The sequence below is a fragment of the Bombina bombina genome, chromosome 1, assembly GCF_027579735.1.
Source record: "Bombina bombina isolate aBomBom1 chromosome 1, aBomBom1.pri, whole genome shotgun sequence".
In the NCBI taxonomy this organism is placed as follows: domain Eukaryota; kingdom Metazoa; phylum Chordata; class Amphibia; order Anura; family Bombinatoridae; genus Bombina; species Bombina bombina.
The window spans coordinates 594,534,168-594,560,710 of NC_069499.1; the positions used below are offsets into that span (position 1 = coordinate 594,534,168).

Here is a 26,543-nt window from a genome sequence, read left to right on the forward strand (position 1 = left end):
CCTCAGAGGATTACAGCTCATTCTACTAGGTCAGTTTCTACTTCCTGGGCGTTTAGGAATGAAGCTTCGATTGATCAGATTTGCAAAGCAGCAACTTGGTCCTCTTTGCATACTTTTACTAAATTCTACCATTTTGATGTATTTTCTTCTTCTGAAGCAGTTTTTGGTAGAAAAGAACTTCAGGCAGCGGTTTCAGTTTGAATCTTCTGCTTATGTTTTTCATTAAACTTTATTTTGGGTGTGAATTATTTTCAGCAGGAATTGGCTGTCTTTATTTCATCCCTCCCTCTCTAGTGACTCTTGTGTGGAAAGATCCACATCTTGGGTAATCATTATCCCATACGTCACTAGCTCATGGACTCTTGCTAATTACATGAAAGAAAACATAATTTATGTAAGAACTTACCTGATTCATTTCTTTCATATTAGCAAGAGTCCATGAGGCCCGCCCTTTTTTTGTGGTGGTTATGATTTTTTGTATAAAGCACAATTATTCCAATTCCTTATTTTATATGCTTTTGCACTTTTTTATCACCCCACTTCTTGGCTATTCGTTAAACTGAATTGTGGGTGTGGTGAGGGGTGTATTTATAGGCATTTTGAGGTTTGGGAAACTTTGCCCCTCCTGGTAGGAATGTATATCCCATACGTCACTAGCTCATGGACTCTTGCTAATATGAAAGAAATGAATTTATCAGGTAAGTTCTTACATAAATTATGTTTTTTGGCCCAAAAAAATTTTTCCTTGTAATTTCCGGTGTCATACGTGTCACCGGAAGTTGTTTTGTATTTGCGTCATTTTTTTTACGTTTTTTGCACCAAAGATGTCGGCGTCGCCGGATGTGGCGTCATTTTTGGCGCCAAAGCATTTAGGCGCCAAATAATGTGGGCGTCTTTTTTGGCGCTAAAAAATATTGGCGTCATTATTGTCTTCACATTATTTAAGTCTCATTGTTTATTTGCTTCTGGTTGCTAGAAGCTTGTTCATTGGCATTCTTTCCCATTCCTGAAACTGTCATTTAAGGAATTTGATAAATTTTGCTTTATATGTTGTTTTTTCTATTACATATTGCAAGATGTCTCAGGTTGACCCTGAATCAGAAGCTACTTCTGGAAATTCGCTGCCTGATGCTGAATCTACCAAAGTTAAGTGTATTTGTTGTAAACTTGTGGTAACTGTCCCTCCAGCTGTTGTTTGTGATAAATTTCATGATAAACTTGCTAATGCAGAGAATATTTCCTTTAGTAATGTTCCATTACCTGTTGCTGTTCCTTCAACATCTAATGCTCAGGGTGTTCCTGTTAACATAAGAGATTTTGTTTCTAAATCTATTAAGAAGGCTATGTCTGTTATTCCTCCTTCCAGTAAACGTAAAAGGTCTTTTAAAACTTCTCATTTTTCAGATGAATTTTTAAATGAACATCACCATTCTGATTCTGTTTCTGATAATAATTTCTCTGGTTCAGAGGAGTCTGTTTCAGAGATTGATACTGATAAATCTTCATATTTATTTAAAATGGAATTTATTCGTTCTTTACTTAAAGAAGTCTTAATTGCATTAGAAATAGAGGAATCTGGTCCTCTTGATACTAAATCTAAACGTTTAAATACGGTTTTTAAACCTCCTGTGGTTATTCCGGAAGTTTTTCCTGTCCCTGATGCTATTTCTGAAGTAATTTCCAGGGAATGGAATAATCTGGGTAATTCTTTTACTCCTTCTAAAAGGTTTAAAAAATTGTATCCTGTGCCATCTGACAGATTAGAGTTTTGGGACAAAATCCCTAAAATTGATGGGGCTATCTCTACTCTTGCTAAACGTACTACTATTCCTAGGGCAGATAGTACTTCCTTTAAGGATCCATTAGATAGGAAGATTGAATCCTTTGTAAGAAAAGCCTATTTATGTTCAGGTAATCTTCTTAGACCTGCTATATCTTTGGCAGATGTTGCTGCAGCTTCAACTTTCTGGTTAGAGGCTTTAGCACAACAAGTAACAGATCATAATTCTCATAGCATTGTTAATCTTCTTCAACATGCTAATAACTTTATTTGTGATGCCATCTTTGATATCATTAGGGTTGATATCAGGTATATGTCTTTAGCTATTTTAGCTAGAAGAGCTTTATGGCTTAAAACTTGGAATGCTGATATGTCTTCTAAGTCAACTTTGCTTTCCCTCTCTTTCCAAGGTAATAAATTGTTTGGTTCACAGTTGGATTCTATTATCTCAACTGTTACTGGAGGAAAAGGAACTTTTTTACCACAGGATAAAAAATCTAAAGGTAAATATAGGGCTGCTAATAGTTTTCGTTCCTTTCGTCAGAATAAGGAGCAAAAGCCCAATCCTTCCTCTACAGGAACAGTTTCTGTTTGGAAACCATCTCCGGTCTGGAATAAATCCAAACCTTTTAGAAAGCCAAAACAAGCTCCCAAGTCCACATGAAGGTGGGGCCCTCATTCCAGCCCAGCTGGTAGGGGGCAGATTACGATTTTTCAAAGAAATTTGGATCAATTCGATTCACAGTCTTTGGATTCAGAACATTGTTTCACAAGGGTACAGAATAGGTTTCAAGATAAGCCCTCCTGCAAGAAGATATTTTCTTTCTCGCGTTCCATTACATCCAGTGAAAGCTCAAGCATTTCTGAAATGTGTTTCAGATCTAGAGTTGGCTGGAGTAATTGTGCCAGTTCCAGTTCTGGAACAGGGGCTGGGTTTTTACTCAAATCTATTCATCGTGCCAAAGAAGGAGAATTCCTTCAGACCAGTTCTGGATTTAAAAATATTGAATCGTTATGTAAGGATACCAACATTCAAAATGGTAACTATAAGGACTATTCTACCTTTTTGTTCAGCAAGGGCATTATATGTCCACAATAGATTTGCAGGATGCATATCTGCATATTCCGATTCATCCAGATCACTATCAGTTTCTGAGATTCTCTTTTCTAGACAAGCATTACCAATTTGTTTCTCTGCCATTCGGCCTAGCAACAGCTCCAAGGATTTTTACAAAGGTTCTCGGTGCCCTGCTATCTGTAATCAGAGAACAGGGTATTGTGGTATTTCCTTATTTGGACGATATCTTGGTACTTGCTCAGTCTTCACATTTAGCAGAATCTCATACGAATCAACTTATATTGTTTCTTCAAGAACATGGTTGGAGGATCAATTTACCAAAAAGTTCATTGATTCCTCAGACAAGGGTAACCTTTTTAGGTTTCCAGATGGATTCAGTGTCCATGACTCTGTCTCTAACGGACAAAAGACATCTGAAGTTGGTTTCAGCCTGTCGAAACCTTTAGTCTCAATCATTCCCTTCGGTAGCCTTATGCATGGAAATTCTAGGTCTTATGACTGCTGCATCGGACGCGATCCCCTTTGCTCGTTTTCACATGCGACCTCTTCAGCTCTGTATGCTGACCCAGTGGTGCAGGGATTATACAAAGATATCAGTTAATATCTTTAAATCCGATTGTTCGACACTCTGACGTGGTGGACAGACCACCATCGTCTAGTTCAGGGGGCTTCTTTTGTTCTTCCATCCTGGACTGTGATCTCAACAGATGCGAGTCTGACAGGTTGGGGAGCTGTATGGGGGTCTCTGACAGCGCAGGGGGTTTGGAAATCTCAGGAGGCGAGATTACCAATCAACATTTTGGAACTCCGTGCGATTTTCAGAGCTCTTCAGTCGTGGCCTATTCTGAAGAAAGAATCGTTAATTTGTTTTCAGACGGACAATGTCACAACCGTGGCATATGTCAATCATCAAGGAGGGACTCACAGTCCTCTGGCTATGAAAGAAGTATCTCGAATACTTGTATGGGCGGAATCCAGCTCCTGTCTAATTTCTGCGGTTCACATCCCAGGTATAGACAATTGGGAAACGGATTTTCTCAGCCGCCAGACGTTACATCCGGCCGAATGTTCTCTTCACCCAGAAGTTTTTCTTCAGATTGTTCAAATCTGGGGATTTCCAGAAATAGATCTGATGGCTTCTCATCTAAACAAGAAGCTTCCCAGGTATCTGTCCAGATCCAGCGATCCTCAGGCGGAGGCAGTGGATGCATTGTCACTTCCTTGGAAGTATCATCCTGCCTATATCTTTCCGCCTCTAGTTCTTCCAAGAGTGATCTCCAAGATTCTAAAGGAGCGTTAGTTTGTTCTGCTGGTGGCTCCAGCATGGCCTCACAGGTTTTGGTATGCGGATCTTGTTCGGATGGCTACTTGCCAACCTTGGACTCTTCCGTTAAGACCAGACCTTCTTTCGCAAGGTCCTTTTTTCCATCAGGATCTTGAGAAAGGCCCTTTTTTTGAGGGCAGAAACTCGTTGACATATTGGTAAGCATTACTTTAATCTTTACTTCATTCTAATATTGGATACACTATGTTGTGAATTTCTTTTTTTACAGGGACACTTTTTAGGATACCATAGGAGCAGCTGACAGGTGCTAAGATCCAATCAGCTACTTCAGCAACCACACTCAGGAATTTGGATCTGTTAAAGTAACTAACATTGGAAGGAATCAATTTCCTCACTTTCACCTTGCTTTTCATCACCCATTTTTTCCATTTTTTAGTTTTGATTGACTTATTTTTGTTCTTCACTAACATTTGTTGATCAACTTTTTGAACACTTTTTTGGATTATATTTTATATTTTATTTTTTATGTTATTGCATATTGTGTATTTTATTTTTTATGTTATTGCATATTGTGTATTTTATTTAATTATATCTTAACCTCACTGGATTAAGTAGCTAGCATTTTTATATACATTTGCACTCACTCACTATTTGATTGTATCTATACAATTATTTTGCTACCCCCCTTTTTTTGCACTGCAGTGCATTTTTCTACTTTTTGGAACACTATTTTTGTAACACTAATTTTGAACACTATTGTTTGTATTATTGTTTATTAGTTTTTTGCTTGATGCACTTGCTACAGTTGTACTTAGGCTAATTCTGTTTTATCAGTATACACTCTTATTCTGGTGTACCACTCACACTGATCACCTGTTATTACCTCTGTTTTTATTGTAATTATCAGCTTTGGCCCTTTGAGCCGCTTCTGTAAGATATTCCTGTATTTGTAATTTTATTTATATGTGCTTTTTACATTTTTTATATATAGTCTTTTATTACTGATGCTTTTTAACATGGTTCATTAAATAATCTTCTTTTATCTCTCTGAGTATATTTATCCCTTGGCCTCTTGTTGGCGCTGTATTCACTTCTTACTACTTGTGCATATTTTTTGGAGGTTGGTTAGGATCTCTGTTTGGATACAGCTTGGGGATTACCTTAGCGCTTGTACACACACCCTTTTTCCCTTTTTTCCATCAGGATCTCAAATCATTAAATTTGAAGGTATGGAGATTGAACGCTTGATTCTCAGTCATAGAGGTTTCTCTGACTCCGTAATTAATACTATGTTGCAGGCTCGTAAATCTGTGTCTAGGAAGATATATTATCGAGTCTGGAAGACTTACATTGCTTGGTGTTCTTCTCATCATTTTTCTTGGCATTCTTTTAGAATTCCTAGAATTTTACAGTTTCTCCAGGATGGTCTGGATAAAGGCTTGTCTGCAAGTTCCTTGAAAGGACAAATTTCTGCTCTCTCTGTGCTGTTTCACAGAAAGATTGCTAATCTTCCTGATATTCATTGTTTTGTACAGGCTTTGGTTCGTATTAAACCTGTCATTAAGTCAATTTCTCCTCCTTGGAGTTTGAATTTGGTTTTGAGGGCTCTTCAAGCTCCTCTGTTTGAACCTATGCATTCACTGGCTATTAAATTACTTTCTTGGAAAGATTTGTTTCTTTTGGCCATCTCTTCTGCTAGAAGAGTTTCTGAATTATCTGCTCTTTCTTGTGAGTCTCCTTTTCTGATTTTTCATCAGGATAAGGCGGTGTTGCGAACTTCATTTAAATTTTTACCTAAGGTTGTGAATTCTAACAACATTAGTAGAGAAATTGTGGTTCCTTCATTATGTCCTAATCCTAAGAATTCTAAGGAAAGATCGTTGAATTCTTTGGATGTAGTTAGAGCTTTGAAATATTATGTTGAAGCTACTAAAGATTTCCGAAAGACTTCTAGTCTATTTGTTATCTTTTCCGGTTCCAGGAAAGGCCAGAAGGCCTCTGCCATTTCTCTGGCATCTTGGTTAAAGTCTTTGATTCATCATGCTTATGTTGAGTCGGGTAAAACTCCGCCTCAGTTTTACCCGGTCAGTTTCTACTTCCTGGGCGTTTAGGAATGAAGCTTCAGTTGATCAAATTTGAAAAGCAGCTACTTGGTCTTCTTTTCTACCAAAAACTGCTTCAGAAGAAGAAAAAACATCAAAATGGTAGAATTTAGTAAAAGTATGCAAAGTACTTCAGGTAGCTGTTTCAGTTTGATTCTTCTGTTTATAGTTTCAATCAATTTATTTCACTTTTTTGGGTTGTGGATTATTTTTCAGCGGAATTGGCTGTCTTTATTTTATCCCTCCCTCTCTAGTGACTCTTGCGTGGAAGTTCCACATCTTGGGTATTTATATCCCATACGTCACTAGCTCATGGACTCTTGCTAATTACATGAAAGAAAACATAATTTATGTAAGAACTTACCTGATAAATTCATTTCTTTCATATTAGCAAGAGTCCATGAGGCCCACCCTTTTTATGGTGGTTATGATTTTTTTTGTATAAAGCACAATTATTCCAATTCCTTATTTTTTATGCTTTCACACTTTTTTCTTATCACCCCACTTCTTGGCTATTCGTTAAACTGATTTGTGGGTGTGGTGAGGGGTGTATTTATAGGCATTTTGAGGTTTGGGAAACTTTGCCCCTCCTGGTAGGAATGTATATCCCATACGTCACTAGCTCATGGACTCTTGCTAATATGAAAGAAATTAATTTATCAGGTAAGTTCTTCAATAAATTATGGTTTTTTTTTTTTTTTTTTTTTGTTTGTTTTTTCTCCTTTTTTTTTTTTTGTTTTTTTTTTTTTTTTTTTTTTCTTCATGAGCATGCAGTTTTACTTCTATTATCTAATTTGTTTTGTTTTTATCTTGGAATCCTTTGTTGAAAACATACCTAGATAGGCCTGGTTAGCAGCAAAGCACTACTAGGTAGCTGTTCAAATATGCTGCTTCTCATTGGATCAACCAATGTGTTCAGCTAGTTCCCAATAGTGCATTGCAGCTCCTTTAACAAAGTATACCAAAAGAATGAAATGAAGGTGATTTGAAAAGTAGATTAAAATTGTATGCTCTATCTGAATCAAAAGAGAGAGAAATGTTGGATTTCATATTCCTTTTAACTCTTATGTTGAAGATAAGGTATTTTTAATATTAAAGGGAAATATTATCCAAATATCTACTGTCCTGTATATGAAAGTGCATCAGTTTAACATGTCAACTTGCAAAAACTCACTAGTTTATTGAACACACAGCAGAACATTTTAAAATATTCTTTTAGATGAAACAGAATATTACAATTTTGAGTAATATGTCCCTTTAACAGAGATTTGTGACACTTATGCATTTATTTTTAATATTCACAATTGCAGCCTGGTCGTCTTAAGAAGGTCCAGGCTCTTGGATGGTTTTTACAGGAGGAAAATTTGGCCCAGGTCTCTGCAAATCTGTTGGATTATGAAGTGACCCCTCTTCATATGGTATATGAAGAAGTGCGCACAGATGCCAAGGTACCTGTAAAGTACATCATTTGCTTCTGTAATAATATGAAATCTTTTATGTAACATTGTCCATTTAATGCAATGCAACCATTTAATTCCAAAATTAGAGTAAAGTAGCTCTTTAAACCCCATTTGTACTCATCTCTTTTCACAGGAGATGAAACTTCCTGTACTTGGCTCCCAGTTGGTGGGTCTTATCCCCCTTCAAGCGCTACTGGATTCAGCAGAGTATTATATAAAGAAGGAAAATCTGTTTGTATTAGAAGAGGAGCACAAAATTCGACTGGTGAGAAAGAAAAATAACCCTATTTTAGTACCACTGATGATAAAAAAAAAGAAAAAAAAGAAATGTGTTGTTTGATTCTTGAGACACCCACCCATCAACCAGTTCTGGCTGAGACAAATTTTGAGAATAGAATAAATTAGAAAGTTGTTTAAAATGGTATTGTCTATCTGAATTGTGAAAGATAATTTTTGGGTTTTATGTCCCTTTTTAAATAAGGTCTTTAAAGTGATGGTAAACTCTTTTAATTTTCAAATTCATATTTACACTGTTATAGGTATATATGATCAAACCGCATTATTCTTTTTTTATTTTTGTATGTAATTTATAAACAATTTTCCTAATCTTTTGTAACCTGTTTGCTCCGCATCTCCCCGCCTCGCTCCGCCCCTCTTACATGCCCGTAACCACACTATGTCCTTAGTCCTCTCTCCACCCTCTCCTTACGTCATCCTGATTGCTCGTTCACGATATTCTAATTGTTAACGCATGCGCATTTGTTTGCATGACGTCTAGGAAGTAAACATTGACTCGTGACAGTCAATGTTTACTTTTCACATTGCGAACGCTCATTTGGTGTCTAGCGGGTGTGCGAGCGATCTTACCAACGGTTATTCTTTTCCCTAATAATATTTCTGTTTCTCTATTGGTAAGACGCATGCGTGAAATCGACCGTGCACGCGCAAATTCTTAGACGGATTTTGATGAGGTTGTTTGGTTGTTAGGATCGTCGGGACTGATCGTTAGGGCGCATGCGCAAAAATTGTACTGCAAAGAGCCTGTCTAGCGACTGGATAGATGATTGGACACAGGCAGGGAAAATCAATGTGACATCACGGTGGGCTGGCGATTTTACGGAACGGATAGATTCTTGATTTGGAAATTGTAAGTAAATGGCTATTTCATGTTTTTAGCGAAATTTCAGGAGACAATTTAATATGATTTGATAATACCTATAACATATTCACCCTATACTGAGTTTACCATCCCTTTAAGTTTCTATCAGATATAACAGAGCCGGGCTGTCCTGCTCATCAGTTAGGTTTGGCTGGAAGATGTCAGGGTGATATGATCCAAACCCTTCAATGAGGACTGGCAACAATTTTGAATAGGAGACACTCACAAGCCAGAACTGGCAAAGCTGGGGCTGGAGGTTCTTACAGCCACCGTTTAGGATAATGAAAAGTACAGACTGACCAAGGAATGCTGGATACCCTTTGTAACGCTGTATGTTGGACTGACTCACACCACCCTGCTGTCTATTGCCAAGGCTATAGATCCATTTCTATTTGTTTATTTCTGATACCTCATAGTCATTCAGATTTGTGAAATTGCCATACAAAGTGGCAGATGCCCTGTAATCCTTTGCTAATGATCTAAAAGGACGCCTTATTCTTTCCTTGGTCATGCTGTACTTTCAGTTGATGAGATCTTCATTATCCTAAATGGTGGCTGTAAGAACCTCCAGTCCCAGCTTTGCCAGTTCTGGCATGTGAGTGTCTCCTATTTTGAATTGTTGCCAGTCCCCATTGAAGGGTTTGGATCATATCACCCTGATGTCCCCCAGCCAAACCTAACTGAGCAGGACCGCCCGCTCTGTTATGTCTGATAGAAACTTAAAGACCTTCTTTAAAGGGACATAAAACCCCCAAAAAATGATTTTCATAATTCAGATAGACCATACCATTTTAAACAACTTATCAATCTATTCTATTTTCAAAATGTTGTTTTCTTGTTCTACTTTGTTGAATGGCAGGAAGGTAAATTCAGGAGCTTGCACTGTCTGCAACACTATATTTGTTTGCAACAATGATATACATTAGCAAGAGCACCAGATAGCAGCAGTGCTACAATCATGTGCAGGCTACCCATCTTATATCTCTTCAACAAAGAATAAACATGAGAATGAAGCAAATTTTATAATAGAGGTAAATTGGAAATGTGCATGAATCCTAAAAAGAAAAATGTTGGGTTTTATGTCCCTTTAATAATTGAGTAATTTGATGCTCCTAGTCCTTAATGTTGTGTTTTGAATTGCAGGTCATTAACCGGCTTGGCTTGGACTCTCTGGCTCCATTTGAACCTCGGAAAAGAATCATTGAGTAAGTGCCAAGAATCTGTCATCTTTACATTTATAGGGGCATATTTATCCAGCTCCGTATGGAGCTTGATGCCCCGTGTTTCTGGCAAGCTTTCAGGCTCACCGGAAACAGAAGTTTATGAAGCAGCCGTCAAAAGACCGCAGCTCCATAACCTGTCCATCTGCTCTGAGGCGGCGGACAGAAATCAACCCGATCGAATATGATCGGGTTGCTTGACACCCCTGCTAGCGGCTGATTTGCCGCAAATCTGCAGGGGGCAGTATTGCACTAGCAGTTCACAAGAACTGCTGGTGCAATGATAAATGCCGAGAGCGCATGCTGTAGGCATTTATCGATGTGCAGCGGACATGATCCGCAATATCGGATCATGTCCACTAGCACAATAATAAATAGGCCCCGTAGACTGCATTGGATTAAGCTGATATATGTAGCACTTCCTTTGCTGAAAAAAATCCTCTTGCAACATGCAGCAGTATAAATCTATTAAGAAAATCTACTGGGAAAATATAATTGTAATTCTGCACAACATAACTGACTCAGGTTACCTTTTTTTTTTTGTTAAAGTATTATTAATTACTTTTTATTGAAGAGAACCACAGCATATAATGACAATGCACAGACAGTACAGGAGAATAAAGATGGGTAAAGAACTTAAAGACCAATTTAAACTAAAAATCTGATTTTCCCCTCCCCTTAAAGTGTTTAAAAAAACCCATCAGATACAGTAGAATTTTTTTTCCCTGTATCATGTGACAGAAATCAGCCAATCTCAAAACACATGTATATTCTATGAACTTTTGTAAATCAAATAGCAAAGCATAGAAGACCAAAGACTCCCCAAGTCCAAATAGCAATCAATCATAGAAATCATCATGGTGCCAATTAAAGGGACATTATGGTCAAAATTTTAATGCACATAGATGAATTAGATTTCTTTCATGTAATTAGCAAGAGTCCATGAGCTAGTGACGTATGGGATATACATTCCTACCAGGAGGGGCAAAGTTTCCCAAACCTCAAAATGCCTATAAATACACCCCTCACCACACCCACAATTCAGTTTTACAAACTTTGCCTCCGATGGAGGTGGTGAAGTAAGTTTGTGCTAGATTCTACGTTGATATGCGCTCCGCAGCAAGTTGGAGCCCGGTTTTCCTCTCACCGTGCAGTGAATGTCAGAGGGATGTGAAGAGAGTATTGCCTATTTGAATGCAGTGATCTCCTTCTACGGGGTCTATTTCATAGGTTCTCTGTTATCGGTCGTAGAGATTCATCTCTTACCTCCCTTTTCAGATCGACGATATACTCTTATATATATACCATTACCTCTGCTGATTCTCGTTTCAGTACTGGTTTGGCTTTCTACAAACATGTAGATGAGTGTCCTGGGGTAAGTAAATCTTATTTTCTGTGACACTCCAAGCTATGGTTGGGCACTTTGTTTATAAAGTTCTAAATATATGTATTCAAACATTTATTTGCCTTGACTCAGAATGTTCAACTTTCCTTATTTTTCAGACAGTCAGTTTCATATTTGGGATAATGCATTTGAATTAATCATTTTTTTCTTACCTTCAAAAATTTGACTCTTTTTTTTCCCTGTGGGCTGTTAGGCTCGCGGGGGCTGAAAATGCTTCATTTTATTGCGTCATTCTTGGCGCGGACTTTTTTGGCGCAAAAATTCTTTTCCGTTTCCGGCGTCATACGTGTCGCCGGAAGTTGCGTCATTTTTTTGACGTTATTTTGCGCCAAAGATGTCGGCGTTCCGGATGTGGCGTCATTTTGGCGCCAAAAGCATTTAGGCGCCAAATAATGTGGGCGTCTGATTTGGCGCTAAAAAATATGGGCGTCGCTTTTATCTCCACATTATTTAAGTCTCATTTTTTTATTGCTTCTGGTTGCTAGAAGCTTGTTCTTTGGCATTCTTTCCCATTCCTGAAACTGTCATTTAAGGAATTTGATAAATTTTGCTTTATATGTTGTTTTTTTCTCTTACATATTGCAAGATGTCTCACGTTGCATCTGAGTCAGAAGATACTACAGGAAAATCGCTGTCTAGTGCTGGATCTACCAAAGCTAAGTGTATCTGCTGTAAACTTTTGGTAGCTATTCCTCCGGCTGTTGTTTGTATTGATTGTCATGACAAACTTGTTAAAGCAGATAATATTTCCTTTAGTAATGTACCATTGCCTGTTGCAGTTCCCTCAACATCTAAGGTGCAGAATGTTCCTGATAACATAAGAGATTTTGTTTCTGAATCCATAAAGAAGGCTATGTCTGTTATTTCTCCTTCTAGTAAACATAAAAAATCTTTTAAAACTTCTCTCCCTACAGATGAATTTTTAAATGAACATCATCATTCTGATTCTGATGACTCTTCTGGTTCAGAGGATTCTGTCTCAGAGGTTGATGCTGATAAATTTCATATTTATTTAAAATGGAATTTATTTGTTCTTTACTTAAAGAAGTACTAATTGCTTTAGAAATAGAGGATTCTGGTCCTCTTGATACTAATTCTAAACGTTTGGATAAGGTATTTAAAGCTCCTGTGGTTATTCCAGAAGTTTTTCCTGTTCCTAATGCTATTTCTGCAGTAATTTCCAAAGAATGGGATAAATTGGGTAATTCATTTACTCCTTCTAAACGTTTCAAGCAATTATATCCTGTGCCGTCTGACAGATTAGAATTTTGGGACAAAATCCCTAAAGTTGATGGGGCTATTTCTACCCTTGCTAAACGTACTACTATTCCTACGTCAGATGGTACTTCGTTTAAGGATCCTTTAGATAGGAAAATTGAATCCTTTCTAAGAAAAGCTTATCTGTGTTCAGGTAATCTTCTTAGACCTGCTATATCTTTGGCTGATGTTGCTGCAGCTTCAACTTTTTGGTTGGAAACTTTAGCGCAACAAGTAACACATCATGATTCTCATGATATTATTATTCTTCTTCAGCATGCTAATAATTTTATCTGTGATGCCATTTTTGATATTATCAGAGTTGATGTCAGGTTTATGTCTCTAGCTATTTTAGCTAGAAGAGCTTTATGGCTTAAAACTTGGAATGCTGATATGGCTTCTAAATCAACTCTACTTTCTATTTCTTTCCAGGGTAACAAATTATTTGGTTCTCAGTTGGATTCTATTATTTCAACTGTTACTGGTGGGAAAGGAACTTTTTTTACCACAGGATAAAAAATCTAAAGGTAAAAACAGGGCTAATAATCGTTTTCGTTCCTTTCGTTTCAACAAAGAACAAAAGCCTGATCCTTCATCCTCAGGAGCAGTTTCAGTTTGGAAACCATCTCCAGTCTGGAATAAATCCAAGCCAGCTAGAAAGGCAAAGCCTGCTTCTAAGTCCACATGAAGGTGCGGCCCTCATTCCAGCTCAGCTGGTAGGGGGCAGGTTACGTTTTTTCAAGGAAATTTGGATCAATTCTGTTCACAATCTTTGGATTCAGAACATTGTTTCAGAAGGGTACAGAATTGGTTTCCAGATGAGACCTCCTGCAAAGAGATTTTTTCTTTCCCGTGTCCCAGTAAATCCAGTAAAAGCTCAAGCATTTCTGAATTGTGTTTCAGATCTAGAGTTGACTGGAGTAATTATGCCAGTTCCAGTTCCGGAACAGGGGATGGGGTTTTATTCAAATCTCTTCATTGTACCAAAGAAGGAGAATTCCTTCAGACCAGTTCTGGATCTAAAAATATTGAATCGTTATGTAAGGATACCAACGTTCAAGATGGTAACTGTAAGGACTATCTTGCCTTTTGTTCAGCAAGGGAATTTTATGTCCACAATAGATTTACAGGATGCATATCTGCATATTCCGATTCATCCAGATCATTATCAGTTCCTGAGATTCTCTTTTCTGGACAAGCATTACCAGTTTGTGGCTCTGCCGTTTGGCCTAGCTACAGCTCCAAGAATTTTTACAAAGGTTCTCGGTGCCCTTCTGTCTGTAATCAGAGAACAGGGTATTGTGGTATTTCCTTATTTGGACGATATCTTGGTACTTGCTCAGTCTTTACATTTAGCAGAATCTCATACGAATCGACTTGTGTTGTTTCTTCAAGATCATGGTTGGAGGATCAATTTACCAAAAAGTTCTTTGATTCCTCAGACAAGGGTAACCTTTCTGGGTTTCCAGATAGATTCAGTGTCCATGACTCTGTCTTTAACAGACAAGAGACGTCTAAAATTGATTGCAGCTTGTCGAAACCTTCAGTCACAATCATTCCCTTCGGTAGCCTTATGCATGGAAATTCTAGGTCTTATGACTGCTGCATCGGACGCGATCCCCTTTGCTCGTTTTCACATGTGACCTCTTCAGCTCTGTATGCTGAAGCAATGGTGCAAGGATTACACAAAGATATTTCAATTAATATCTTTAAAACCGATTGTTCGACACTCTCTAACGTGGTGGACAGATCACCATCGTTTAATTCAGGGGGCTTCTTTTGTGCTTCCGACCTGGACTGTAATTTCAACAGATGCAAGTCTCACAGGTTGGGGAGCTGTGTGGGGATCTCTGACGGCACAAGGAGTTTGGGAATCTCAGGAGGTGAGATTACCGATCAATATTTTAGAACTCCGTGCAATTTTCAGAGCGCTTCAGTTTTGGCCTCTTCTGAAGAGAGAATCGTTCATTTGTTTTCAGACAGACAATGTCACAACTGTGGCATGCATCAATCATCAAGGAGGGACTCACAGTCCTCTGGCTATGAAAGAAGTATCTCAAATTCTGGTTTGGGCGGAATCCAGCTCCTGTATAATCTCTGCGGTTCATATCCCAGGTATAGACAATTGGGAAGCGGATTATCTCAGTCGCCAAACGTTGCATCCGGGCGAATGGTCTCTTCACCCAGAGGTATTTCTTCAGATTGTTCAAATGTGGGAACTTCCAGAAATAGATCTGATGGCGTCTCATCTAAACAAGAAACTTCCCAGGTATCTGTCCAGATTCCGGGATCCTCAGGCGGAGGCAGTGGATGCATTATCACTTCCTTGGAAGTATCATCCTGCCTATATCTTTCCGCCTCTAGTTCTTCTTCCAAGAGTAATCTCCAAGATTCTGAAGGAATGCTCGTTTGTTCTGCTGGTAGCTTCGGCATGGTCTCACAGGTTTTGGTATGCGGATCTTGTCCGGATGGCCTCTTGCCAACCGTGGACTCTTCCGTTAAGACCAGACCTTCTGTCTCAAGGTCCTTTTTTCCATCAGGATCTGAAATCCTTAAATTTAAAGGTATGGAGATTGAACGCTTGATTCTTTGTCACAGAGGTTTCTCTGACTCTGTGATTAATACTATGTTACAGGCTCGTAAATCTGTATCTGGAGAGATATATTATAGAGTCTGGAAGACTTATATTTCTTGGTGTCTTTCTCATCATTTTTCTTGGCATTCTTTTAGAATACCGAGAATATTACAGTTTCTTCAGGATGGTTTAGATAAGGGTTTGTCTGCAATTTCCTTGAAAGGACAAATCTCTGCTCTTTCTGTTCTTTTTCACAGAAAGATTGCTATTCTTCCTGATATTCATTGTTTTGTACAAGCTTTGGTTCGTATAAAGCCTGTCATTAAGTCAATTTCTCCTCCTTGGAGTTTGAATTTGGTTCTGGGGGCTCTTCAAGCTCCTCCATTTGAACCTATGCATTCATTGGACATTAAATTACTTTCTTGGAAAGTTTTGTTCCTTTTGGCCATCTCTTCTGCCAGAAGAGTTTCTGAATTATCTGCTCTTTCTTGTGAGTCTCCTTTTCTGATTTTTCATCAGGATAAGGCGGTGTTGCGAACTTCTTTCGAATTTTTACCTAAAGTTGTGAATTCCAACAACATTAGTAGAGAAATTGTGGTTCCTTCATTATGTCCTAATCCTAAGAATTCTAAGGAGAAATCGTTGCATTCTTTGGATGTTGTTAGAGCTTTGAAATATTATGTTGAAGCTACTAAATCTTTCCGAAAGACTTCTAGTCTATTTGTTATCTTTTCCGGTTCTAGAAAAGGCCAGAAAGCTTCTGCCATTTCTTTGGCATCTTGGTTGAAATCTTTAATTCATCTTGCCTATGTTGAGTCGGGTAAAACTCCGCCTCAAAGGATTACAGCTCATTCTACTAGGTCAGTTTCTACTTCCTGGGCGTTTAGGAATGGAGCTTCGGTTGATCAGATTTGCAAAGCAGCAACTTGGTCCTCTTTGCATACTTTTACTAAATTCTACCATTTTGATGTATTTTCTTCTTCTGAAGCAGTTTTTGGTAGAAAAGTACTTCAGGCAGCGGTTTCAGTTTGAATCTTCTGCTTATGTTTTTCATTAAACTTTATTTTGGGTGTGGATTATTTTCAGCAGGAATTGGCTGTCTTTATTTTGTCCCTCCCTCTCTAGTGACTCTTGTGTGGAAAGATCCACATCTTGGGTAGTCATTATCCCATACGTCACTAGCTCATGGACTCTTGCTAATTACATGAAAGAAAACATAATTTATGTAAGAACTTACCTGATAAATTCATTTCTTTCATATTAGCAAGAGTCCATGAGGCCCGCCCTTTTTTTTTGGTGGTTATGATTTTGTATAAAGCACAATTATTCCAATTCCTTATTTTATATGCTTTCGCACTTTTTTATCACCCCACTTCTTGGCTATTCGTTAAACTGAATTGTGGGTGTGGTGAGGGGTGTATTTATAGGCATTTTGAGGTTTGGGAAACTTTGCCCCTCCTGGTAGGAATGTATATCCCATACGTCACTAGCTCATGGACTCTTGCTAATATGAAAGAAATGAATTTATCAGGTAAGTTCTTACATAAATTATGTTTTTTTTTTTATTGGATATTCAACATAACATTCACAGCTCAATATGATTACATCATCAATATCAATTTATTTTTTACAATTCAGTGACATGTAGCATCGAGTCATGGACAAGTGCTGTAACAACAACAATTAAACAGTTTGAATTTCCTGTAATATTGGGTTGGGTTGAGGAAAGGGAAAAAAGTTACACATTGAGGGTAAGGAAAAAGAAAATTAAAAATGAGAAAGGAAGAAGGGATGACGAGTGCACGCAATTGGGCAATTTTGAGGTTATCCATTAGGGTGATATTTCAAGAACTTAACTAGAAGAGTAGTTGATTAAAATTAGAGAGAGATAAGTTTTTGCTAAAGCTGATACTATAGGGTGCCTATGCTGATGTTGAATGATGGGTTATAATACCTTAGGGATTGTGGATCACGGAGAAAGGAGAGAGGCATTGTTTGGGTTTTGTGAGCTTGATTCCCAAATTAATTGCATATCATAGTAAAAGTCTAATTTATTGATGGGAAAAATAAAAGTACTTCTCCAGAGCCAGGTTTTGGGATAAACGCAATTTATGCTTACCTGATAAAAATGTATTTATTTCTTGACATGGTGGGTCCACGGATCATCATCAATTACTGTTGGAAATATCACTCCTGGCCAGCAGGAGGCGGCAAGAGCACCACATTAAAGCTGTTAAATATCACTCCCCTACCCACAATCCTCCAGTCATTCGACCAAAGGGAAAGAAGAGAAAGGAAGCAACACAAGGTGCAGAGGTGCCTGAGATTTATGTAACAAAAACTGTCTGAGAAACCGGGCGGGCCGTGGACTCAACGTGTCACAAAATAAATTTATTAGGTAAGCATAAATTTTGTTTCTCTTAAGTGTATCCAGTCCACGGATCATCCATTACTTATGGGATATTCTCCTTCCCAACAGGAAGTTGCAAGAGGATCACCCACAGCAGAGTTGCTATATAGCTCCTCCCCTAACTGTCATATCCAGTCATTCTCTTGCAAGCCTCAACCAAGATGGAGGTCGTAAGAGGAGTGTGATGTTTTATACTTAGTTTATTCTTCAATCAAAAGTTTGTTATTTTTAAATGGTGCCGGAGTGTACTGTTTATCTCAGGCAGTATTTAGAAGAAGAATCTGACTGCGTTTTCTATGATCTTAGCAGAAGTAACTAAGATCTATGGCTGTTCTCACATATTCTGAGGAGTGAGGTAACTTCAGAGAGGGAATGGCGTGCAGGTTTTCCTGCAATAAGGTATGTGCAGTTAATATTTTTCTAGGGATGGAATTTGCTAGAAAATGCTGCTGATACCGAACTAATGTAAGTAAAGCCTTAAATGCAGTGAGAGCTACTGGTATCAGGCTTATTAATAGAGATACATACTCTTATAAAAATGTAATATAAAACGTTTGCTGGCATGTTTAATCGTTTTTATATGTACTTGGTGATAAAACTTATTGGGGTCTAGTTTTTTTCCACATGGCTGGCTTGAATTTGGCCTAGAAACCTTTCCTTAGGCTTTCCACTGTTGTAATATGAGTGGCAGGGGCCTATCTTGCAGTTTTTTTTGCACAGCAAAAATTACAGACACAGACATCCAGCTTCTTCCTGCATGATCCAGGACATCTCTGGAGGGCTCAAAAGGCTTCAGTCGTTTTTGAGGGAAGTAAAAATCCACAGTAGAGCTGTGGCAGTTGTTGTGACTGTTTGAAAAAAGAAAAAAAATAAGAAAAAAAACGTTTTTGTCTTTTATTATTTTTTGGGTATTAAGGGGTTAATCATCCATTTGCAAGTGGGTGCAATGCTCTTCTAACTTGTTACATACACTGTAAACATTTCGTTAGTGTAACTGCCTTTTTTCACTGTTATTTCAAATTTTGACAAAATTTGTGTTTCTTAAAGGTGCAGTAAAGTTTTTTATATTGCTTGTAAACTTGTTTAAAGTGTTTTCCAAGCTTGCTAGTCTCATTGCTAGTCTGTTTAAACATGTCTGACACAGAGGAAACTACTTGTTCATTATGTTTGAAAGCCATGGTGGAGCCCCATAGGAGAATGTGTACTAAATGTATTGATTTCACCTTAAACAGTAAAGATCAGTCTTTAACTATAAAAGAAATATCACCAGAAGATTCTGACGAGGGGGAAGTTATGCCGACTAACTCTCCCCACGTGTCAGACCCTTCGCCTCCCGCTCAGGGGATGCACTCTAATATGGCGCCAATTACATCAGGGACGCCCATAGCGATTACCTTGCAGGACATGGCTGCAATCATGAATAATACCCTGTCAGAGGTATTATCCAGGTTGCCTGAATTAAGAGGCAAGCGCGATTGCTCTGGGGTTAGGAGAAATACAGAGCGCGCAGATGCTGTAAGGGCCATGTCTGATACTGCGTCACAATATGCAGATCATGAGGACGGAGAGCTTCAGTCTGTGGGTGACATCTCTGACTCTGGGAAACCTGATTCAGATATGTCTACTTTAAATTTAAGCTTGAGAACCTCCGTGTGTTGCTTGGGGAGGTATTAGCTGCTCTGAATGACTGTAACACAGTTGCAGTACCAGAGAAATTGTGTAGGCTGGATAAATACTATGCGGTACCGGTGTGTACTGATGTTTTTCCTATACCTAAAAGGCTTACAGAAATTATTAGCAAGGAGTGGGATAGACCGGGTGTGCCTTTTTCCCCACCTCCTATATTTAGAAAAATGTTTCCACTAGACGCCACTACACGGGACTTATGGCAGACGGTCCCTAAGGTGGAGGGAGCAGTTTCTACTTTAGCAAAGCGTACTACTTTCCCGGTTGAGGACAGTTGTGCTTTTTCAGATCCAATGGATAAAAAATTGGAGGATTACCTTAAGAAAATATTTATTCAACAAGGTTTTATTTTACAGCCCTTTGCATGCATTGCGCCTGTCACGGCCGTGGCGGCATTCTGGTTTGAGGCCCTGGAAGAGGCCATCCATACAGCTCCATTGACTGAAATTATTGACAAGCTTAGAACACTTAAGCTAGCTAAATCATTTGTTTCTGATGCCATTGTTCATTTGACTAAACTAACGGCTAAGAATTCCGGATTCGCCATCCAAGCGCGTAGGGCGCTATGGCTTAAATCCTGGTCAGCTGACGTGACTTCAAAGTCTAAATTACTCAACATAACTTTCAAGGGGCAGACCTTATTCGGGCCTGGTTTAAAGGAAATTATTGTTGACATTACTGGAGGTAAGGGTCACACCCTTCCTCAGGACAGGGCCAAAGCAAGGGCCAAACAGTCTAATTTTCGTGCCTTTCGAAATTTCAAGGCAGGTGCAGCATCAACTTCCTCCGCTTCAAAACAAGAGGGAACTTTTGCTCAATCTAAGCAGGCCTGGAAACCTAACCAGTCCTGGAACAAAGGCAAGCAGGCCAGAAAGCCTGCTGCTGCCTCTTAGACAGCATGAAGGAACGGCCCCCTATCCGGCGACGGATCTAGTAGGGGGCAGACTTTCTCTCTTCGCCCAGGCGTGGGCAAGAGATGTTCAGGATCCCTGGGCGTTGGAGATCATATCTCAGGGATATCTTCTGGACTTCAAAGCTTCCCCTCCACAAGGGAGATTTCATCTTTCAAGGCTATCTGCAAATCAGATAAAGAAAGAGGCATTCCTACGCTGTGTGCAAGACCTCCTAGTTATGGGAGTGATCCATCCAGTTCCGCGGACGGAACAAGGACAGGGTTTTTATTCAAATCTGTTTGTGGTTCCCAAAAAAGAGGGAACCTTCAGACCAATTTTGGATCTAAAGATCTTAAACAAATTCCTCAGAGTTCCATCTTTCAAAATGGAAACTATTCGGACCATCCTACCCATGATCCAAGAAGGTCAGTACATGACCACAGTGGACTTAAAGGATGCCTACCTTCACATACCGATTCACAAAGATCATCATCGGTTTCTAAGGTTTGCCTTTCTAGACAGGCATTACCAATTTGTAGCTCTTCCCTTCTGGTTGGCTACAGCCCCGAGAATCTTTACAAAGGTTCTGGGCTCACTTCTGGTGGTTCTAAGACCGCGAGGCATAGCGGTGGCTCCGTGTCTAGACGACATACTGATACAGGCGTCAAGCTTTCAAGTTGCCAAGTCTCATACAGAGATAGTTCTGGCATTTCTGAGGTCGCACGGGTGGAAAGTGAACGAGGAAAAGAGTTCTCTATCCCCACTCACAAGAGTCTCCTTCTTAGGGACTCTTATAGATTCTGTAGAAATGAAAATTTACCTGACGGAGTCCAGGTTATCAAAACTTCTAAATGCTTGCCGTGTTCTTCACTTCATTCCGCGCCCTTCTGTAGCTCAGTGTATGGAGGTAATCGGCTTAAATGTAGCGGCAATGGACATAGTGCCATTTGCGCGCCTTCATCTCAGACCGCTGCAATTATGCATGCTGAGTCAGTGGAATGGGGATTACACAGATTTGTCCCCTCTGCTAAATCTGGATCAAGAGACCAGAGATTCTCTTCTCTGGTGGTTGTCTCGGGTACACCTGTCCAAGGGTATGACCTTTCGCAGGCCAGATTGGACAATTGTAACAACAGATGCCTTCTAAGTTGGGGTGCAGTCTGGAATTCCCTGAAGGCACAGGGATCGTGGACTCAGGAGGAGAAACTCCTCCCAATAAATATTCTGGAGTTAAGAGCGATATTCAATGCTCTTCTGGCTTGGCCTCAGTTAGCAACACTGAGGTTCATCAGATTTCAGTCGGACAACATCACGACTGTGGCTTACATCAACCATCAAGGGGGAACCAGGAGTTCCCTAGTGATGTTAGAAGTCTCAAATATAATTCGCTGGGCAGAGTACCACTCTTGCCGCCTGTCAGCAATTTATATCCCAGGCGTGGAGAACTGGGAGGCGGATTTTCTAAGTCGTCAGACTTTCCATCCGGGGGAGTGGGAACGCCATCCGGAGGGGTTTGCTCAGTTGATTCATCGTTGGGGCAAACCAGAGTTGGATCTCATGACGTCTCGCCAGAACGCCAAGCTTCCTTGTTACGGATCCAGGTCCAGGGACCCAGAAGCGACGCTGATAGATGCTCTAGCAGCGCCTTGGTTCTTCAACCTGGCTTATGTGTTTCCACCGTTTCCTCTGCTCCCTCTACTGATTGCCAAAATCAAACAGGAGAGAGCATCAGTGATTCTGATAGCACCTGCGTGGCCACGCAGGACTTGGTATGCAGACCTAGTGGACATGTCATCCTTTCCACCATGGACTCTGCCTCTAAGACAGGACCTTCTGATACAAGGTCCTTTCAATCATCCAAATCTAATTTCTCTGAGACTGACTGCATGGAGATTGAACGCTTGATTCTATCAAAGCGTGGCTTCTCAGAGTCAGTCATTGATACTTTAATACAGGCACGAAAGCCTGTTACCAGGAAAATCTACCACAAGATATGGAGTAAATATCTTTATTGGTGGGAATCCAAGAATTACTCATGGAGTAAGGTTAGGATTCCTAGAATATTGTCTTTTCTCCAAGAGGGCTTGGACAAAGGATTATCAGCTAGTTCCTTAAAAGGACAGATTTCTGCTCTGTCTATTCTTTTGCACAAGCGTCTGGCAGAGGTTCCAGACGTCCAGGCATTTTGCCAGGCTTTGGTTAGAATTAAGCCTGTGTTTAAACCTGTTGCTCCCCCGTGGAGCTTAAACTTGGTTCTTAAAGTTCTTCAAGGAGTACCGTTGGAACCCCTTCATTCCATTGATATTAAACTTTTATCTTGGAAAGTTCTGTTTTTGATGGCTATTTCCTCGGCTCGGAGAGTCTCTGAGCTATTTGCATTACAATGTGATTCTCCTTATCTGATTTTTCATGCAGATAAGGTAGTCCTACGTACCAAACCTGGGTTTTTACCTAAGGTGGTTTCTAACAAGAATATCAATCAAGAGATTGTTGTTCCATCATTGTGTCCTAATCCTTCTTCAAAGAAGGAACGTCTTTTACATAATCTGGACGTAGTCCGTGCCTTGAAGTTTTACTTACAAGCTACTAAAGATTTTCGTCAAACATCTTCCCTGTTTGTCATTTACTCTGGACAGAGGAGAGGTCAAAAAGCTTCGGCAACCTCTCTTTCCTTTTGGCTTCGGAGCATAATACGCCTAGCCTATGAGACTGCTGGACAGCAGCCCCCTGAAAGGATTACAGCTTATTCTACTAGAGCTGTGGCTTCCACCTGGGCCTTTAAAAATGAGGCCTCTGTTGAACAGATTTGCAAGGCCGCGACTTGGTCTTCGCTTCACACTTTTTCCAAATTTTCCAAATTTGATACTTTTGCTTCTTCAGAGGCTGTTTTTGGGAGAAAGGTTCTTCAGGCAGTGGTTCCTTCCGCTTAATCCTGCCTTGTCCCTCCCATCATCCGTGTACTTTAGCTTTGGTATTGGTATCCCATAAGTAATGGATGATCCGTGGACTGGATACACTTAACAAGAGAAAACATAATTTATGCTTACCTGATAAATTTATTTCTCTTGTAGTGTATCCAGTCCACGGCCCGCCCTGTCCTTTTAAGGCAGGTCTACATTTTAATTAAACTACAGTCACCACTGCACCCTATGGTTTCTCCTTTCTCTGTTTTCGGTCGAATGACTGGATATGACAGTTAGGGGAGGAGCTATATAGCAACTCTGCTGTGGGTGATCCTCTTGCAACTTCCTGTTGGAAAGGAGAATATTCCATAAGTAATGGATGATCCGTGGACTGGATACACTACAAGAGAAATAAATTTATCAGGTAAGCATAAATTATGTTTTTCTTTCTAATGACATGGTGAGTCCACGGATCATCATCAATTATTGTTGGGAATCAATACCCAAGCTAGAGGACGCAGATGATTAGGGAGGGACTAGGCAGGTAACCTAAACAGAAGGCACCACTGCTTGAAGAACCTTTGTCCCAAAGAAAGCCTTGGGCGAGGCAAAAATATCAAACTTATAGAATTTGGAAAAATTATGCAAAGATGACCAAGCTGCAGACTTGCAAATCTGCTCCACAGAAGCTTCATTTTTGAAAGCCCAGGAAGAAGAGACAGCCCTAGTGGAATGAGCTGTGATTTTTTTCAGGAAAACCTTCCAAGATAACAACTTAATATCTAAGGAATGCATAGGCTCAAACCGAGCCTGCTGAAGAACTTTAAGAACAAGGTTAAGACTCCAGGGAGGAGTAACAGGTTTAAACGCAGGCCTGATTCTGACCAAGGCCTTACAAAAGGATTGAACATCTGGTACATCTGACAGACATGTATGCAACAAAATAGACAAGGCAGAAATTTGAAATTCAAGGTACTCACTGACTACCCTTTTTCCAGACACTCCTGGAGAAAGGACAAAATCCTGGGAATCCTGATTTAACTCCACGAAAAACCTTTGGATTCACACCAGTACAGATACTTACGCCATATTTTATGGTAAATCCTTCTAGTCACAGGCTTACGAGCCTGAATCAAGGTCTCGATGATTGATTCTAAGAACCCTTGCTTAGACAAAACTAAGCATTCAATGTCCAAGCAGTCAGCTTCAGACAAACGAGATTTGGATGTAGGAAGGGACCCTGAAGTAGAAGGTCCTTCCTCAGCAGAAGTCTCCAAGGTGGAAGAGATGACATTTCCACTAGGTCTGCATACCAAATCCTGCAAGGCCACGCCGGGGCTATTAGAATTACAGATGCCCTCTCCTTCTTGATTCAAGCAATGACTCTTGGAAGGAGAGCAAACGGAGGAAAAAGATATGCTAGACTGAAGTTTCAAGGAACTGCCAGAGCATCTATTAGAAATGCCTGCGGATCCCATGACCTCGAGCCGTATCTCCGGCTGCCCCTACTTGAGGGTCAAGCTGGTAAACACCTCTGTATGAAGTTCCCACTTCCCGGGATGAAATGTCTGTCTGCTTAGAAAAACCGCTTCCCAATTGTCCGCTCCTGGAATGTGGATTGCAGCTAGACAGCAGTTGTGGGTCTCCGCCGACTGAATAATTCTTCGGGCCACCTCTGTCATGGCCAAGGAACTCAGTCCCCCCCCCCACCCCCTGGTGGTTGATGTAGGCCACCGACGTTATGTTGTCTGACCGGAATCTGATAAACTGGGCTGAGGCTAGGCCAAAAGAGCATTGAAGAAAAAAAGTATAGTGTTCTGCGCCACATGATAAAACTGCACAGGCTCACTTGAATTTAAACGACAGTCTAACACAATCGTTCTTGATAAAGGTTACAAAAGTATTTGGAAAAGAGCGCCTCCTTCAAAAGAGGGTGGCTTGAGTGCGGCGTAGATGTGTGAACCGTATATGAAAGTGCAGGAAGTGTGCTTCAATGTTTTAAAAAATGTGCAATTTGTGTGCTGCAATGTTTTTTAAAGTGCAAGAAGTGTGCTGCAATGTTTTAAAGATGTGCAATTTAAAAAAAGCATATAGTGTGCTAGTTGTGTATATCAATGTAAGCTAAAAATGAGATACAGTGGATCAGAAATGCGATCAAAAATGTGATTTAAAAAAAAAACTAACATTTTAAGTTGCAGTTTAAGTAACAAATCTCTCTGTGTGAAAAAAATCACAAAGTTACATAAAGAAAGGGGTTAAAAAGTTGCAATCAATGATACTATTAAAAATCGGTACAAGTGAATGAGAACATTAAATTAGGAGATAGGAATATTAACTAAGTTGTATAAAGTGCTTTAAGTGTATGGAAAGATGTTTCACATAGGAGTAACTTTAAATCATATCTAGTACCGGATACACATGGTTTGTGTCACAGATGATGTTTAATAATTTCAGGTCGCAAGGCTTACTGTTAAGTATTACCTGGTAATACTATTTTAATTTACAAATACAGAGCAACAAAATGTTACAAATATAATAATGAGTATATGTATCTCATAAAAACATATTAAACCATATTGAAACACAGTGTTAAATTTGCATATGTTTGAGCTGGTAATTGCGGCAGCAATAGGAACATATTAACAGCTCAAGAAAATATAAATGAAATACATATGATGATATTTTAAAAAATTAATTAAAAATATTCCAGGGGGCGTGTCCATACAGCGATCCTGAGTGGTCGCAACTCTCAAGAGCTCTAACTGATCTCTGGATATACCGCCGAAATCAGGAGGATTTCTACAGTTTTATCACAGACCCTGCTTGATATATATTTACAGAGCTTTGCAGTGCAAGCTACATCAAAAATTGAACTGTATTCTTGAAGTTTTTGCTCGAGATCGGACTATAAAGACCTGCAGCGGGGGCTAACACGCAGGTAGCGTATCCCCCCTCGGCGTGCCGAGGTATTTTGCCCTAATTGTTTATACAAACAAGACAACTGGTCATAGCATCCTTACCTACCTAACTAGTGTATACTGGGAAGTGTACGCTTGATTGGGGAGATAATTATTTGTGGGATTGAACTTTTAACAGCGAGACATGGTTGAAATGGAACTGCAACACCATGTTACATCTCCAATTGAGAAACTTGAGAGACTGTTTGAGAAACGAATAGAAAAAGCCCCGTTTGACTATCTGATGGATATACTTTGTGTTGGTGGGATGTCTTGCCCTCCACGGGGAGAAACTACAGACTTCTGTTCGCAAAATGGCGCCAATTCTGTGACGCATATATCGGAGGATGGAAACCCTAAGATCCCTGTAGCG

General features: G+C 39.6%; 1 protein-coding gene across 1 annotated transcript in view; it reads left to right on the forward strand.

Moving 5' to 3' along the window:
• The window catches only part of FTCD (formimidoyltransferase cyclodeaminase), a 96,309-nt gene that overhangs the window by 41,988 nt on the left and 27,778 nt on the right, over nucleotides 1-26,543 (forward strand). Inside the window, exons 6-8 of the mRNA XM_053698897.1 lie at nucleotides 7,556-7,693; nucleotides 7,839-7,970; nucleotides 10,008-10,069. Of these exons, the coding sequence (XP_053554872.1) occupies nucleotides 7,556-7,693; nucleotides 7,839-7,970; nucleotides 10,008-10,069 (332 nt within the window). The remainder of the gene's footprint in view (nucleotides 1-7,555; nucleotides 7,694-7,838; nucleotides 7,971-10,007; nucleotides 10,070-26,543) is intronic.